General features: G+C 38.2%; 1 protein-coding gene across 1 annotated transcript; it reads right to left on the bottom strand.

Moving 5' to 3' along the window:
• Positions 1 to 583: 583 nt before the first annotated feature.
• On the bottom strand, positions 584 to 18,051 carry LOC136261849 (lysosomal alpha-mannosidase-like). The gene is made up of 25 exons (XM_066055928.1): positions 17,881 to 18,051; positions 17,666 to 17,817; positions 15,866 to 15,974; positions 13,647 to 13,753; positions 13,365 to 13,568; positions 12,639 to 12,710; positions 12,462 to 12,575; positions 10,588 to 10,785; positions 9,483 to 9,543; positions 9,393 to 9,432; positions 9,274 to 9,343; positions 9,007 to 9,135; positions 6,483 to 6,602; positions 6,309 to 6,432; positions 6,190 to 6,263; positions 6,000 to 6,137; positions 4,759 to 4,851; positions 4,593 to 4,711; positions 3,165 to 3,266; positions 3,030 to 3,117; positions 2,895 to 2,981; positions 1,928 to 2,164; positions 945 to 1,094; positions 747 to 864; positions 584 to 698 (listed from the first exon to the last, which is right to left on the bottom strand). The coding sequence occupies exons 1-25, from the start codon at positions 18,023 to 18,025 to the stop codon at positions 610 to 612; spliced, it is 2,940 nt and encodes a 979-aa protein (XP_065912000.1). The 5' UTR covers positions 18,026 to 18,051; the 3' UTR covers positions 584 to 609.
• Between the last annotated feature and the right edge of the window lie 1,093 nt (positions 18,052 to 19,144).

The raw sequence follows: 19,144 nt of genomic DNA, 5'->3' as shown, positions 1-19,144 counted from the left end.
ATGATCATTGTGAGGTGATTAGGGTAGACAGTAGTCACAATCACAATGATTTCATAATCATGTAGTTGCATTAGCTCATGATCAGTTTGCATTGACTGCAAAAGTATGAACAAATTTGATTGCGGATTTGTGACCTTCAGATATCAAGTAGAAAATCTGTTTCATTTCATTGCTATACTGTGTGAAAGACTTTAATTTGAAAAATTAAGTGTGCTGAATGGAAAGGTTGTGACTGAGAGTTACTACCTCAGAACAAAAATTAACCAGCAGCTTTGAAATTAAATGTACTGTTTGGTGATGTAAAACCAACATGCAAGCCCAGTTCATGCTTGTTGCTAGGGGAATTGCTTTGCTTCAGCTACTGCTTGTGGTCCGTCCTACAATACATCTAGCTCCTTATACACTCTGTTATCAGCTGAGTAGAGTTGCATTGCTCAGTGACGTAGACATGCAACATTTACAAAGAATAAATAGTTAAATCCCTTCACTGCTACATTTCTGAGAAATTCAGCCAGTATATCTTGCAAACCATATAGCACAATCCCATAAAATTATTTTAAAGTGGCAATAGTATTCATGCAAATAACAAAAAAACATTTTAACAAATTCTTAATGATAACTAATATCACATATAAAGGTACGGATCATCATGGGAGTAAGTGTAATAGTTGTAGGGTCTACTTGAGGATTAGTAGTATCTGTAAGGATCACGTGAGCTCACATGATCATCTATGACATAATCATACCAGATAACACAGAAGGTGTACCAATGTTCCACTTCAGTCTGTTTACCATTGATAACTGTACATCACCACCCAGTGTCATCTCTACACAACTGATCACCTCAAATGTAACAAACAAGTCCTGAAATGGTAAACAAACACATTCAAATTATGCACTCCAAAAGCCATCTATTCACAAATAACACTTCCTATAGTTAGTACCTTCACATTGACAGTTACAGAGGTGGACAAGTTAGCATCTTCCTTTACAGCAAACATGTTCTCTAGTCTCAACAAGAGGCTTGTCTTCTCCAGTAGTTGAACTGTCAACAGGTGAACATTTTCTGGTAACTCTCTCCTCAACCCACTGACCTGTATATAGTACATAGAATAACAAAATAGGCAAGTGTATACTGTACATATGTGTAATACATGACCATCAGTAGTAATTGGGCTTCCATTATCAGCTCTAAAAGTTGTCTCCCGCTATGCCCTGAGAATTTTAAAATCTCGACTGCTCTATTAAATACCTTTGAAGGTTCCAATAACAATATGTGGTGATTAGAGTATCTCAATTGTCAGCTACTCATTCCATCGTAAGTGATATTTCCATTATGTATAGATGTGTCTGCTGCAGTATGGTATTCTAATCTACTTCTTACAAAAAGTGGAGTGGTGCAACTCCTCTGATACGCAATGCACAACAAATTGTTCTTTATTATGGACTCTTGCTATTATGTGTTAGCATTGTACTCAATACTTTTGCCTACCTATTATGCCCTTGGCAGGGCCGCCCAGAGAAATTAAGGGGCCCAGGGCAAAGAGTTAAAGTGGGGCCCCAGGGGCAAGGAGGTTTCCATTCAGAATCACAACTTCACCCAAGCTGTAAGTTGAAGACAAAAAAAAAAAATCATTACATGCTGACAATGACAATAACTACCCCTCACCAACCATTTCTCCTTATTTATAAGCTTGCTACACTGCTCCTCTGAAGAATACTGTGACTGCTCTATTAGAGTATTTAGATCTGACTGCTCTATTAGAGTATATCAATCTTTTAAACAGGTATCCAAGGGGCCCTTCGTGGGGCCTCCTGGGGCCCCTTTCAGGCTGTGGCCTGGGGCAAAATGCCCCAGTTGCCCTCCCCCGTGGCATAATTGGTGCAGACCTAACAGCAACATTGTACTAATATAATAATTATTTACCATGCCATTGTAGTTCTTTGAAAATTCTGAAATAGATTTTCTGTTGCTGTGTATCAGAATTGTGGGAGGAAGTAGCAGTCTTTCTCCCTTTTGACGATGGAGTTTACCAGAGTTCTCAATCTTGTCCACCAGTAGTAGGTGTTTTCCCCTGGCTATCAAACCATCTCCAAACTGGCCAGGTTCATTTAATGGTTCCCCCACCCCTCGTCTGTCATCATGACGTAAACGGCGATGAACCTATTAGTAGCAATATGTAAATAAAACTGGTGTAAAAGTAGAAATCAACTCATGGCACTGAAATGAACAGTACACTAACAGCTAATGAGCTGACTTTCTGTACAAGACAGGCATCATGAGAGGGCACTAATGTCACTATGTGACACTGACATTATGAACTAGGAGTAAAATCTTTGATACCAGCAGTCACAGTTTGCTACTCTCTCTAGCTCTGTCTTTACCTACTTTGTTTGGAGAGCTTCAGATGCACCGCCAAGGTTTCCACGCTATTTAGAGTCACTCAGATAATGTGTGCAAGCTAGGCCTACCCACAGTGAGGCCACAGCAACCTTAGAGTAGAAAATGTGTTGGTGTGTTCTAATGGTAACTGCTTTTATTTAAAAAAAAATTTTGTGCAATAAAGTGCATTAAAAACCAGTTGACAATACCTTTTATTGCTTCAGTAAAAAGTGGAAAAAATCAGTTGTTTTGCTGTTATCACAGTGACAGAACAAAAACCATTGGTTTTCTTGATGACAACAAAGTAGGACAAATGCAAACTATGGTAGTTCAAGTTTTACATAGCAGGTCAGAAAATGTACAACATTGATTGCAACATACACAGAAAGACTCATCAGATATACAACAATAATAGGAGAATGACTTCAGTAACACATAACAAAACATGTAAGTGATGCCAATTACAGGTACAGATGAACACAGTATATACTACACAATGACAGTAACTTACCATCAACTCCAGACTACCATCCTTTAAGCTACTCCCTCCTTGTGACCTATCTGTTAGTATAGTAAACTGAGTATTACTAGAAGTATCCTATAATATACATAATACAACTATGTGTGCTTTAGTTTACTATTCTACCTTCATGTAAATCCTACTATTGACTGGGTAGTAATTCCCAGACACTGGATCAGTATTGTTCCATTGCCAAGTTGGTCTGTAGTTTCTCCTGTTATCATGATATTGATTAATTTGATTGGCTACATTATCACTCACACTCTTGACTTCATCTCACGTCCATTAGCATCAGTGAACCATTCCTGGTTGGTAACCATGTTAGTATCATAACGACTGATTACCTCCTTTCCTTTATAATCTCTACATGTAGTAGTATGTATCATGTAGATAATTTTACAAAGCTATAAACTGTACACTAGACACTTATATAACATACAGTGGAACCTCTCTTATCCGGGCGGTCTGGTACATACTACTGTCCGTATCTCAGAAATGTCCGTAACTAAGAATAACATGCTATTATGCTAAAGTGACTAACTTAAATACAGGTAATGTTGTTATTGCTATCAGTTAGTGCTTAGTGGGCAGAGGGGATGTCACTACAGAGCATTCATGGTCACTCCCCTGGGCTGTAAGTTATAGTTATATCCCGGTACGAGGGTGATATCATTGTTATTACACGAGTCCGAGGCGGAGCCGAGGACGAGTGTAATAACAATGATATCATCCGAGTATATGGAATATAATTGTTTTATAACCCAGTGTGCGGGAGTGCGCAGAAGTTTACGGATAGTAAATTAAGTTCCGGTTTGAGTTCCTGTCACTGTGCTCAAGATTTCGTCCGAATTGTGTGGAGATTCTACTTCGTAGCTACAAGAGAGACCTTACATACTGCCTACAAACTGTAGCGAAGGGCGGTGTTATGAAGCAGCGGTTCCAGGTACGATTCGCCTTCGTCAGAAATTGGTATGGTGGTGTCGCGTGGTGTGCAAGAGAAAAATAAAGACCAACAAGTGGCTACCATAGTCCAAGATAGAACGATGAAGCTAGAGGAAGTTAGTTCTTCACCATACTGACCGTTGGGAGTGATTGCTGGAGCGAAAATCGTCACGTACTATTCTTGACATTTGTTAAACTATCGTATTGGTAACTTGTAGTGTTATTGTGTAAAGGATTAACAGTTTTCTTGTAAGATTTAGGTAGTTTTAAGTGCTGTATTCGTGTGTTTTGTATCAATATTTCCTTATTTGGCTCTTTGTTCCATTGGTAAGCAATGCCACTCACGGTTATTATGATGTCAAGAAAGAGACTGAGTGGCTCCGCAACAGGGTGATAAGTTAGTTATCACTGGGTGATAACTAATATATCGTACAGTAGCAGCACCGCTCTGTCTAGCTGTATGGTAGTTATAACCCAGCGCGCGCTTTGATACTCCCACGCACTGAGGTTTAAAAATGCATTATCACCTAGCAAGTAGTTATTAGTAGAATAAACAAGCCACCAAACAGGTAAACAGCAACCTTTAGGCTCCCTCCTTGTGCTTTTATCTAAACCAAACTTCATTATGGTCAATAAACTACAAGCCACATGACCAATTTGGGCTGTCCAGACAATGGAGGTGCCTGGATAATAGAGGTCGGGATAAGGGAGGTTCCACTGTAACTAGTTTTCAATAAAAGATCATACTTAGTTAGTATTGGTCCAACGGTAAACTCCATCTCAACATGGTTGGTACCAGTATACAATCGGATCACCTGACTAACATAGGGTGAGAACACCTGCCATACCTCCTGGACCACTGGACCCTATAATATCCTACTGGTTACCATGGTAACATCACAACAAGACTTACATTAACAACACTAATATTAGTCTTGGTATTGTTGTTGTTGTTGACATCATAAACCTGTGAAGAGTTGGGTCGAAATATGTAAGCTCCTGATGTCTAAAGAATCGACAAGAAAAAAAAAAGTCATGCTATTACCATACAGCTGCGCTATGTGTAGGACAATTGCAGACTAAACATTAATTAACTCATTAACAGTCATAGCCTCAAGAAACTTGTGGAAGCTGGGGTTGCTCTGAAGGTACGCTAACCAATACTTTAAAATGAAGTGTACTTTGCACACAAACATGGTGTCACAGTGCACACTTTGGACCTCAAAGTCTGCACCATGACAACGTTATTGTGTGCAAAGCTTGCTTCATTTTCTAGAGTTAATCTGTCAGCGAGGGTGGCTATTTTTTGGGTACCTTCAAATTTTGTGTAACAATCAATTGCCAGTAACTCAAGTTGCAGTGAAGGCACTATTGGGTTTGACCAATACTGTCAAGGCACCTACATCGTGATAGGAGAGTGCAAACCTGCCATTATGCAGTATTACCATACTGCATGCTATCGGTGCTGAAAAATCTGTGGATACACTACATATGCATAATTAATCAAGGAGCGTATTTTTGCAATTTCTTAGCTGACTGCAAATATTTTATCCTTGAATATCAATGATTATCAAGACTAGACATAAATAACGGATGGCCTAAGGGAAAACAAGTGATCATCCACGAATATACAGCTGTGAATCTGAAATTCGTCATTTTGTGAAAACTGCATATCTCAAAATTTGTAAATATACAGTAGTGGATAAGTGTGCATAAAATGAGTACACAGTAAAACAAAATGGTCCAGTGAGTAAAGTTGGGGGATCACACCAGCAATGAATTTTCAGTGATAGTTAGGTGTGTAAACACCAGAGCTATTTATCTGTGGTTTAGACAGAAATGCACCATACAGAACGGGCAAATCCATGCCAAGTAACTATTAGCTATACGAAGCGTGCATAAATAGGTCAGGAAAATTCTACATATTCTTGCACACAAGTTGGACACTGGTATACAGTTTTGTTTTCTCAGGTCTCTTTGTAAGCACCTCAAACAGAGTTTTCGTGATGGTCCAATTTTTTTCAAAGTTATTTGTACACACTTTCCAGTGCCCAACTAATAATTAGGTAATACCATGGATACAGTGTATGTCTATATCATTAATTAATTAATAATAATAAACACCGTTGAATGCTATTTAATAATTCAAATTACCTGTGAACTGTTGGAATTGTACCCAACACTACTTAAATACCAGTAGAAGTGTTGCTTCACATCAATACTTATTCCTGACATCTCATTGGTTATTTTCTCCACATCACCAGAACCACCATCCACAGTCACTTTGTAATACTATTGGATCATGTGATCTGTATAAACATTACCATGGTAACCACTACTAAACCTCATTGTTAATATCAACATGTTCATCATTAACAGGTTCCCTTATTGTGCTAGTGACACATTGATGTTCCCTACCTAACAATATCATGTAACACTATCATGTAGACACTAGTAACTTACTGGCATGTCTCACAAAGTAAGTATTGTATCTAAGGGGTGGAGCTGTTGCTATGAAGACTAGTTCATAAGGAGCATCACCACGATCTCTTCTCACAGATTTTGTAGATGGAGATACTGGTATCATCTGTTCATCCTGATTAACCTGTTACAGTTTAGATTATGTGAACTACTCACCTGACATGTGACATCATTGCTACCAGTATCCATGACAACCAAGTCCTTCCTTGTCACTGGAATCCTTACCATTATGTAGTCATCATGACGAGCAAGTGGATTGTACACCATCACATCAAACTGGAATGACAACAAGTTTAACCCTTAAACCCGCATAATCCAGAAAACTGGATTTAAACGTAATAAATACACATGCCTTGCACAAAGCGCTGTAACTTTCGAAGTGTCCATCCTATGGCTATGCAATTTACGACATTCTACTTTTGATGTAACAAGGATTAAAATGACGCCTAGGGTTTTACCCAGAGGAGGGTGGAAGTGGTTTAAGCACCTGAATTATGCTAAATGCTCGTTTTCTGCGATTAACTAAATCGTGTGGATGGTGTAATGAAGTGTGGCATCATTGTCTTGTTGAAGAACATACATACCTGGTTAGTGCAAGCGTACTACGCGTGAAAGTGTTTTATCAGTTTTGCCTTAAAAACTAAGTGATTTTATAAAACAAAGTATATCATCGTAATGCTTATGCGAAGTACAATCTAAATATCTAATGATCCCCAGTGATCCCCACTGTTCGCTAGTTTTGTATTGTGACTATTCAGGCTCACGTGAAATTCTAAACAGAGGTATGCAATTAATGTAATATTTTCGCGCAGCACTTCCACTCTCCTCTGGGTTTTACCCTAATGCTAAATGGTGAGGCTAAAACTAGCTGTGAAAATAACTTTTCGGTAAGGAAACACGATAACCCTTTACATACCCTTACAAAATGGTTGATAACTTGATAGGTAGTTGCTCCTATCACTTTGCAGCAACTTCCATTAGATTTCTTGTGAAATTTCCTATCAGGCCATATATGACTCACGTGAGTAAACCCACAATCAAAACTAAACATATGGCAAGAATTTTGAAACACGGACACGCAACTCGTCGCTGTTCATCGCTTCATAACAAGTAAGCCACACTAGATACGGTGTTCATTTAACTTTCTCCAAGTAGCCCAGTGAACACACCTTTAATCTATGTGTATTTGGAGGCTGTAAGAATTATGTTACCCCACCTAGTGTCACCATGTGTGCCCATACTGTGTAAACTCGCATTTCTGAAAAGTTCTCTGCGGGTTTAAGGGTTAAGAAATTGTGTACAAACTATATGTAATTGGTTATTAATACAGTGAATTTAGTGGCCAAGTCCAAACATACCAATAATGTACTTCATGACCTCTTCAATAAGATGATAATGCATTAAATGAGATCATTTGGTAATATAGGAGGCCATAGTAACATAGCAGGTTACACACAGAAAATGGAATGTGTAACTAATGGTTTACACAATGTATACATACAGAGTGTATAATACAGAATGATGGGACAGTGTAACAGACTAAAGATTTTGGGGGTCAACTTTGGCCTTGAGAGTTACACAGTAAACTTTAAAGTACATAACAGACATGGATGTAGTGGTGGATCTAGATGGGTTTTGGAACATACTACCAAATTTACAAGAACCCCACATCTTTGTGCATACTTTGAATTCCATTGCCTTTGTCTAGAGAGAAACTGCATGTCTAATGCATACTTGTACATCTCCTTGGGAGTATTGATACGAAACAAAGGTTTTTGTACTCCTCTTGCTAATGGATGGCATTCTGGGGCATGCCCCCAGAAAGAATTGCAAAACACAAAAGATTTGAGACAGTATTTTAGATGGTGTTGCTATAGCAAACTTCTGACAGCATTAAGAGAAATGTGACTGTTCGATTAGAATGGTTGACTGCTCTAGTAGATGGCATATGTGACCCACTGTGCAAATGTTTGAATTTTCCTCAAACTTCATTTTACGACTTTTTCGTTGTCTAGAGGGAAAAACCAATGGGATGTTAAAATTTCAGCCTTATCTGGTAAGAGCTTTTGGAGTTTAGCAATAGACAACAAGAAGAGCAAAATGATAGATTTGTACAGTGCCTATATGGAAAAAAATTACAGACACTTGTTTAATCGATCATGAGTCTCGGGTGCAATGACCATGAACTGGGGCATTCATCAAAGTATAGTTTTTGGCCTACACATGCCGTTAAGCAAGAAGGTTGTTCAAGCTTAGAAGTGGCACTAAAAACATTTTACCGCAACATACATGTAACCAACCAAACACACATACGTAACTCACATTTGCTTCATAGTACAGAAACAAAATAAAGATATTAGTATTCTCCATAAAGAAGCATTTCAATTCAAGTCTTCCTTCACTGTTTACTGAAGTGATTATAACATGGATAAAATTACTTATATAGCATGCACTTTTGCCCAATGTATTTCAATGGAATTTATCTGAAATACAGAATTACGTAAACAAGTCAGGTTTTCACTCAGCGAGTCACATATTCCCTCTGTTTCCATCACCTATAATCTATTTAGTCAATTATGTAAATGTTTGGGACCAAGCCATGAATATTTATGTTGATATAATAAGACTGGTGGTGTATTCCTCATCATTTGGCAGTACACTATACACCACTACAACTCACTTCACTGTCTAGGAATCCACTTGTTGGGGGACACACACTAATGTTCAAGTATTCACAAGTCTCCAACTTCAGTGGAGCTACACTACTTGACTTGCGTGACATCTCCCCTATTGACTGTTGTACTAGTTGCTACCAACAAGAACACAGTAGAGATCATTAATGACACACATGTACAGCTTAAGTAATGTAGGCATTTACATGTAATGTATGAGTATGCACATGAGTACACACATAGGCTATACATTCAAGTCAGTATTACATTCTCACCTCACATTCCACTTGTCCAATGTGTAATCTTTTTGCATAGTCATCAGCAACATGTTGTTTCTCAGTACCACTAGAGATAAGCTATCCACACCAGAATTATTAGAAGATGAACAACTTACGATACAGCATCATGGTGTTGAGCCACACCCATTGCTTCAGCTGCAGAATATGGTAAGATCACATGATCAGCATGACCATACCCATCATACCAAGTCTTTGTGGTGACATAGTTGGGAACATTCCGTGTATGGCTTCTAGTTGTCGACAACTCTGTTAACAATAAGACTGGATCAGTATGCAGTACGTCTACTAGTAATACTACACTACACACACCACCCTACACACAAATATCAATATCACGATATACCGTTAAAACGATTACAACACTTAGCCCTACTCCATAGTAATGGTTTTTGGTTATGATCTATGTAGTTAGGAGAAGGTGTGCATGAACCTTATCACACAATTGTTACTTAGCTGGGCAACATACAAAATGTAGAATGGGCAACAACTGGGCAATAATTATATAGACGTTAAGGCTGAAATCAAATCAGTTGTGGGAATCAAAGAATACCCATGTGATTAGTATGTACGACTTTGAATTTTGCCATAAAAATCACTCAGACAGAGAGGTCGCTACCCTGCGAAACGTTGGGCCAAGGTGAGAACTAAAGCTTCAGCTAATTCACCAACAGTTTCTGCATGTTTGTGAATATGGACCATACTCCCATCACAAAGTTACCACTCTACATGAAGTAACCAGTCTACAAGTAATCTTACCTATCTAGGCTTTAGTAAACTCCGTAACTATTCCATAAATGATTCAATCGCACTGACTAAAACATTAAACTTGCGTAACCGAAATTCTCCGTGATATCTCTAGGATTTGTCCATTCATCATAACTGAACATAACCAGAATGTATGTACTAACTGTTGGCCTGTAACTGAAATTTTTATGCATGCATATATAATATCCAGCGGTTGCACTCGTATTGGCTTGGGTGATTGATCACCCTGTGCAGGCTATCAGCATGATATGGATGGGAAGTGTTACATATTAGCTGTAACATGAGGCATTCGGGCTTTTGCCTGATATGTATGCCCTCTGCCTTGGGTAGACAGGCAAACACATCAGGAAAAGCCCTCATGTTCATGCTACAACTATTACGTATGTCTCACCTGTGTTTTCGTTTGAATTTATAAATGTTATCATAGCGTAGAGAGAACTGCCAATATCTCTCTGTACACCAGGCACTACTGCTGCCATTTTTATTTTAGGGCTTAATGTACACACACACACAACACACACATACCTGTAAGTGACCATTAAGATGATGGACATATCCTTTAAGACCAACTCTACTTGTAAAGTAACCAGTCCAGAAACACCATGGACAGTCAGCATAAGGGAAGAAATCATCAGTCTTTAGTGTCCAAGTCAAATCACTTTTGTGTAAGGCATCAAGGTAGCGTGTAGGAGTGGAATAGAACATGTTCACTGATCCATGTCGCTGTGGGGGACGTATAGCGAATCATAAAATACACAATACCTTGTAACTATTGACAAAGTAGAGCGGCATTACCCCCAAATTAGTCAAATCGTGTACTTCTTCATAAAATCATGAAACTTTCCACATAGGTAGTATTACCATGACATGTATTTTTTGATATAGTGCCATCGCAGATTTGATCTTTGGTAATCTTTATGGCTATTTTTGCCCAGAAATTTGATCATTTCTGTCTTTATCTCCCTGAGGCATTGATTGACATGCTAAAACATGGTAGCAAAGTAATGGTCTTGTTGAACGAAACAACTTGGTTTTTATTTGGAGTTAATAGGTAATTTTGTTTTGAAGTTATAAAATGATCGCTTTTATTACCTCCAAAATTCTCTGAGTTTACATGCCCTTGGGGTGTAATTACCCATGGGGAGGTAAATTATCTCAAAATTCATGGGATACATTGGAATAAAATCACCTATCAACTTCAAATAAAAACTAAGTTGTTTCGGTCAACAAGATCTTTATATTGGCATCATGTTAAATAATGCCTCAGGGAGATAAAGACAGAAATGATCAAATTTCTGGGCAAAAATGGCCATAAAGTAGGGCTGGGACGAAGCTTTGAATGCTTTGTGGGTTTGAAGGTTAAGTAAACTTCGAATTATAAAAGTATCCTTCGAAGCTTTGTAATGCACTCATAGTCTACGAAAGAATTACAAATAAATGTGGTTATCTTTATTGTAGCTGCTTATTCCTTTTGTGTGATCAATGTTTATCTCTTTGCGATCGATCTTTGTGTGCCACGCCCACTTTTAAACCATCGCAGTTCAGCTTGCTACTATAGTTACAGCCTTAAAACACCTTATAAAGTGATAGATAATGCATAGAAAGTGTACTTTTAGCCATTACTTGGTGTTTACCTGTGCATGATTGCAGTATGGATACGCCCATTTGTATTCGATTGGTTGCGGCATTCAGTACTACTGCTTTGCACTTTCCAAATGCTTACAAACTTATTCAATAGGTTTAGAAAGATAAAACCTAAGAACCTGTAACTTTAAAGCTAACACCGAAGCTTCGAACGTTTGGACATTTTATTAGCGAATATTTGAAGGTAAATTTCAATATTTGTCCTAGCCCTACCATAAAGGTCACCAAAGGTCAAATCTGCGATGGCACCATATCAAAAAATTATGTCACGGGGAGTACTACTTATACAGAAAGTTTCATGATGTTATGAAAAAGTGCACAATTTTTGTGGTGTGCCACTATACTGACACACGTAAGATCTATTTACAAAAGCACACAGTATGGTGGGATAACTGTTATGAATATTACCATTAGACACTGACCCATTCCCACTTGAGCCTATGCTCAATAAGAGTGAAACCGCATAACAGCATAAAATAAACGACTACATAACAGCATTACAGTGAAACCTGTCTATTCCAGTTGCTTTTCCTGGCCAAAGTCTCTTGATGTTACTATGCAAGTGGTTGCATTAAGTAAGCCACTTCAGATATAAATGAAAATTTTTGAAGGTTACTACAATGGTCAGTTTAGACAAGTGACCTATTATATAATGACCTTATGTGACAGGATTCACTGTATTAAGAGTGCATAATGTTTAGAACTTCTTGGTATAGTCTACCAAGAAGAAATACCATATAATACACACTACATACCTTATTGACATAGTACATCAACTTGTCAAGGTTCTTGTACCAAGTGTTGGCATTCTCATACTGAAAATCTTCACCCATTGTCATCATAATATTGTCCGTTTGATAATGTTGTGCCTTTAAAGAGACATCATTATCACATCATCATTATCACACCTTATCACAGATTAATAGACCAACCTGATCTTTACAAGCCTTCACAAAACTGTCCACTTGTTCCTCAACATTGTAATCAAACAAGTTCTCATCATCCTACACATTGAGTAGTGACAGTAATCAACACAACCTACAATGTGTGTACACTATGTCAAGTGGCACGTACAGACTACAATGTACATACTGAATAAGGGCACTCTTAAATGTCATGGTCCCAACATGTCTGAATACATGGATGGGCACCACTGTATGTGCTTTGTGACTGTTATGTACATTTATGTAACATGAATGTATGTGCACCCACATGTAGTGTCTACATAGTACGTTAGGTCAAAGTGTGAGACTATGGGTGACCTACCATCACACATGAGAGATGGTACAGCTACCTCTGGGGTACCAGTCCTTAGGATTTGACTGTAATGACCCTCATTATCTTAGTAGTGCACAGGTGGCCCAGTATTTACTAAAAGGTATGGCCGTCTGATATGGTAGTAGCTGAATACTCTCTTTTCTTGTGCATCTGTACATGCCCATAATGCACACACACACACACGCACGCACGCACACACAAGCAAAGCTTTGACTGCCATACACAGGGTACATCTGGTTGCCCTATGGAAGGCTTTACCATGCTTACAGGTGAACGTGTAGGCACCCAAAGTCTCACCTAAACTTTCACTCGCTATGTATGGCCACACAAACACATGTGCACACGTGTTCACAATATGGTGTACATTTCTCTGATCTTACCATAATGGGCTGATCAGCACAAGCTCTGTCAAAACAAAATCCTCCAGGAGGACCATATCCACTATACAGTACTCCAGTGAACAAATCAGTAGATGATCCCAAACTATTACTACCTCTCCATACCATCTCCATCCTCTTGGACTGTAGTCGATGTTTTTTGTCATCATAGTCAATACGACCAAAGAAGAACCCATCAAATCCCATCTGTGGTCAAAATCATCATCAACAATTAACTCAGTAAATGTGGGACTATCACTACACTACAGATCACATGATACCTACCATAGCAAATAATGAAGCTTGTTCTGCTGAGTGTCCAAATGGATCAATGTGCCAAGCTACTCGTGGTCGATATTGCGAGCCAAATGTGTTGGAAATAAACCTCAAACCTATGACACATGTAAATGCATACAAGTACTAGTTAGTGTAGTCCAAACACTTTACATCACTGTAGTGTGAAATATAAATTAACTCATCACATGTACTGTACACAAACACAGTACCCTAGTGATCCCAATCTATTACTACCTCTCAACAACTTGTTAACGCCAAGCAGTTTGATTTGTGTACATTGAATTTAAGATTCCAATTTCGACTGTTCAAATAATAAGCCAAAATAAGAATCTTAAATTCAATATACACAAACTGCTTGGCTTGTATTAATTGATGTATTAAACAGTATTGTGAATCACCATCCCTATTACTTCTTGTTTATGCAGTTTTTTCAAAATCACAACTTCGATCCCTATTCTACTTGTTTAAATTTACAATTTTTGCCCCCCTAGTTTCTGATTTTTTTTCATGTCCATGCACATGGACAACACAATTTTATGGCTGGTGTGCACTGCATGTAGTAATATGTACTGCAGTAATATAGTACTGCAGTAATATAGTATAAGAAGGCTTGCTCCATGATGCTCAAACATCTGTCTACTAGCTTCAGGTAGAGTATGTACTCATGATCTGAGTCTTATGGAAGAACTATAGACTTTGAGAAGGCATGATCATGCACAGGTTGTATTCACCCAACATGTTAAATGCTTTTATCCACAGCAATAAAGGCATTGAAATTATATAGCTGGAAAACCCTACCAATCTGTAAAAAGTAGCTATCTGTAGTTATTATGTAGTCTTCTCTCGTGCAGATCCTTAAGACAACTGCTCTCAATATTTCGATCATGCACGAAGGAGGCACGTCCTCTTTTTAATTATGTTTTTATTTATTTATTTTTAATGATGGAAGTTTTTTTTTTGTTTAATATTAAAGATAAAAGAAAAGGTTGTCATGCTTAAACAGTGGGTAGAGAGGCAAACTCTTTCCCAATCCTGGGATGATGGAATTGTTGCCATTACAGAAGCAGCATGCCACGCTGAACATCAATAGCAACCTTCTGAATTAAATTTCCGGTAGCTTATAAGACAAAACTTCGGAGCTGTCCTTAACCTTCGATTGCGTACAAAGGGGACACACACACCCTTTTCAAATTGAAGGGTTACGCCATTTCTGATAGCTTATGAGGCTTGTTATGTTGATTCTTGACTGATAAACGGCTGTAGCAGCCCTTAGGAAAGTGCCCGGAATGCGGTTTCAGTGACATGCCATGGGCCACACCCCCTTCACTGTGGCGAGTTGAAGAACTCTAAAATGTTCAGAAACGAATTTCAGTGAGTAGCAGATATGTTTAATGTTTAGTTTAACACATCTTGATGAGTTTTAGTCCCGTGCGTTGCTTCAAATGGCATTTTTAAAACTGCTTTACTTTGCTTTTATGACTTTGCGAGTGAATGGCGTTGACTCTAGCTCTGTTTTACACCATGAATTACACACAAAAATGCATCTTCTCAACTGTTATATAGTTTGTCTATTGTTGTTCTCTTGCCCAAATTACCTCTCAAGGCTGCTCTACATTTCTAGTACACAAGTGGATGGGACACGCCTCTTTTCAACCTGCAATTCTTATAGTCTAGCTACACCATTTTGGGATAGTTTTATGCCCATGGAGCCATTGGGAAGTGTGTTTACAACATCTTCATAAAGTTGCTTTATCAGTATTCACTGGCACAAATTTGTAAACTACCATAACTGCATGGAAAGTTAATACTGGAATTCGTCTTTCAAATAATATTATACGCATTAAAACACGGGTGCATAGCGACAAACATAAAAATAGGCATACATGTTTTTGGAATACAAAAAATGGCATGTATCCATAGCTAGCCTGTGGTCGTGTGTTGGTTAAAAATTTTTAGAGTGATTTGTGTAGTATTTCACAATGGCTTTGCCGACAATGAAATTTCCATTCTCAACAAGTATGTATTCTTGTACAACACACAAGGATATATTTAAAAGCAAAAGTATTGCTGCTTTGTGCGATATCTGCTTAAAAAATGTACTATACATTATGTAAGTTGTGTTGCTATGGTAGATACGCAGGTACATATTAAAAACTATAGGACATTTAAACTAAAGGTCACTTCACAAAACATTACTCTAAACTAACCAAGACTCATCTGGTCTATTATAGCATTGTAATCAGTAGTGGCCTCATCATTCATACACCATCCACCATTAATGAACTCCAACTGACCACGATCTAATAACTGCTTCACCTATACAACAAGAAATAGCTACACTGTGTCGTCTGCCTCGGTAACAAAAGCATTGTCCTGAATCTCCACATTATTTAAACCAAATATACCTGTGTGGATCCCTGGTACTTTAAGGCTTTAACTATAGTTTATGCAAGCGTCCTTCACAGTTCCTTTGTACATTCATTAACTAGAAGTACATACTGTGTCCTCTGCATATAATATTATGTATTAGCAAAAAAGAACACACGCTCAATAACATCAAGCTACTTTGCAGCTGATATTTGCTTACAAGAGGTACACAACGCCAGTAAGCTTTGCTCAGTTAATATTATTATTATTATTAGTTAAATAGGGCAGACAGCCGAGGCTGATTAGGCCCTACAAGGTACAAGTAAATACATTACAGACATTCAATTATGGCCTCTGAAAATTTAGTTAAATTGTCCATTTCTATCTGTGGTATTGGTAGTGCATTCCATTCTCTGATCGTCTTCGGGAAAAAGCTTGTCATATATGCAGTGGTACTTGTGGATGGTATCATTAGGTGGAATGGGTGATGTTGTCTAGTATGTGTGGTGGTAAAGTGATAGTAGTCAGGTAGAGATAAGCCAATCATGTCGTGCATTATTTGGTAAAAGATGTTTAGCCTTTGTTGCTTCCTTCTCTTTGCTAATGGCAACCAATTAAGCTGTTCCAGCATAGTACTGACACTACTGTGATAGTTATAGTCAGAATGGACCCATCTTGCAGTACGCCTCTGGACTTTTTCTAAAAGTGTTATTTGTACAATGTAATGTGGGTCCCAGACAACACATGCGTATTCCATTAATGGTTGAACTAATAATAAATATGCAGATGTCTTGATATCAGTTGAACATTTAGTAAGGTGGCGTTTGAGAAAGTTTAACATCCTTGTAGCCTTACTAGCAACATTAGTAGCATGGGTAGACCATGAAAGGTGATCATCCAACGTCACTCCAAGATACATATGTTGATGGGTTACAGATAAAATGGACCCGTAGATACAGTTATAGGATCTAGTGACCTTGAACATCACATAACGGTACATTTACCAAGGCAATATATAAATCAGTGGCTATTATTTAGGGCGTGGTACAGTATTTACTTGAGTAGGCATTGCATATCATAGTGGTCATTGGTCTCTATAAGCTATTGCCAGTTGATTGTAACTGCCTTGTTTATATAGCCAATTTTTGTGGCAGGTTATCATGATATGGCAATTGTCAACTACAAGTTGATAGAATAGCATAATAGTATGTTTAATTTTGAGTGCATGCAAACAGCCTTTATACACAGCCTGCTATAGATATTGCGTAGGTAATTGACTACCTTATACTGAATAGCCTGAAAGTTTGGCAAATTGGTGAGTGAGTGGTGTTTCGCCCAACTAAAATCTGCCTAATTGTTTGTCCAATAAAAATCTGTATTAGCTACTAACAAAATTGCCAAAACTGTTAATTCCATCATGGTAAATTCACCAAAGTTTCTGGCTATATGGTAGCTACTCCTGTACTAGCTCTGGTGGAAACGTGACATTGTTGTTGAGACTTTAGATACATTTAGATTTTTTTTTAAATGCCACATTTGTCACTTAAATACACTCTATATGAGGTACATGGTGTATTACTAATATGACAGGATCAGGGTACATGTATACTTGGGAAAAGTCCACCCCAGGAAGCACTTACTAGATTTTTAGTATTGTTTGTCTGTTCTCTCCACCAACGAATGAAGAATGCCATCTCCACATATATGAACGTTCTGTTTTCATTTTTAGCTAACTGTTTCACCACAGAGTCCAGTATGTATTGTACTCCAGCGTGCTGTATAGTCGTGTTGGCTGTATAAATAGGGTAGAAATCACGTGACTAAAGATCTCGCTAAAGATCACGCATCCACTTACCGCCATAATAGTATTGATCGACAGTTTTTAACCAGCCAACATCGTCATGTGTGTGAGGCACCACATGAACGTTTAGCGCTTCACCTTGTACGTACAACGCAGCTGCCAGGAGCGAGGCCAGGAGTAAGAATCGGATTAAGGCCATAGCACACGTGACAGCTCTACACTGCTCCGGATACTCTCTGCAAGAAGTTTGTGTGGGGGCGCAGCAGTTTATTTACAGTCCCTATGCGAGTCTAGTATCTCGATGCATTTACGTTTTGGACTTTACAACTGGTTAAGGCAAGCCATATGGCTGCAGTGGTGGATTTTTTGATGCCGGCTGATTATGATTGAAATAGTAGTCAGGTGCGGCCGCCCCTTCCTTCCTGTTTGCGAAGGGGCGGCCGCGCCAGACTACGAATTATGTGACCCGGCCAGGGATCATAATTATAGCCTTTTCAATTGCATGTACTTGGCAACCTGTAACTTGACTTGTGAATGTGGTATCATCCTGAGATTTGGTCTCCTTATACCCCTAACATAGCACTATATGGCTTGGTGTAATACGCAGGTGATAGGTTGAAAACCTGAGGAGTTATGTTTAGCAAAACTTGACTGTGACAATTTGGAAAGGCTATAAGACCCCTTTTCGCAGACCAGGTCACATATGATAAATCTGTCTCTAGTAAATTCATTACCGATATAATGGCATAACATAAGGGGTTGGTTGCACCTCTACATTTAGAGTTAAGATACTCCAATAGAGTAATCATATTATACTCTATTAAAACAGTTGGTATAATTATTTGGATTAAAGCACTAGCAGTTTTAACATACACTGAGTTACTGGCTTTATCCACCTTCTAGTTAATGTGATTAGAAATTCTCTGGAAATGAAAAAAACATTATTTTTGCAATGTTAGTATATAGCCGCTTCAGTAGACGTTAGCTAATTCTGTATTATAGCTAACTCCATTATTTGAACATTCAGTAAAAATTTTCAACTTGATTTCAGCCAATTTTGTCATCTCAAAATGTAATTTTTTTAAATTTTAGTAGTCCTTTAGACAGGTAGCCACCACTACCCGCAGTACCAGCTCAGTATAGGGTTAGTATATCTATGGCAAATGTGATGATCAAGCACCTTCGAAAGCTAACCTTTAACAGCACAAGGATTTACTAGGCTTTTATGGTAGACGATCAAGAATTTTGATACGCTCACTATCAAATCTGTAAAGTATTTCTTTTTGTCATGCCATTTAGCTATCATCTTTTTTTGTAC

Source organism: Dysidea avara, chromosome 7, assembly GCF_963678975.1.
Source record: "Dysidea avara chromosome 7, odDysAvar1.4, whole genome shotgun sequence".
NCBI classification, from domain to species: Eukaryota; Metazoa; Porifera; class Demospongiae; order Dictyoceratida; family Dysideidae; genus Dysidea; species Dysidea avara.
The sequence above is the reverse complement of the archived record's forward strand: the minus strand, read 5'-3'. Positions and strand labels throughout refer to the sequence as shown.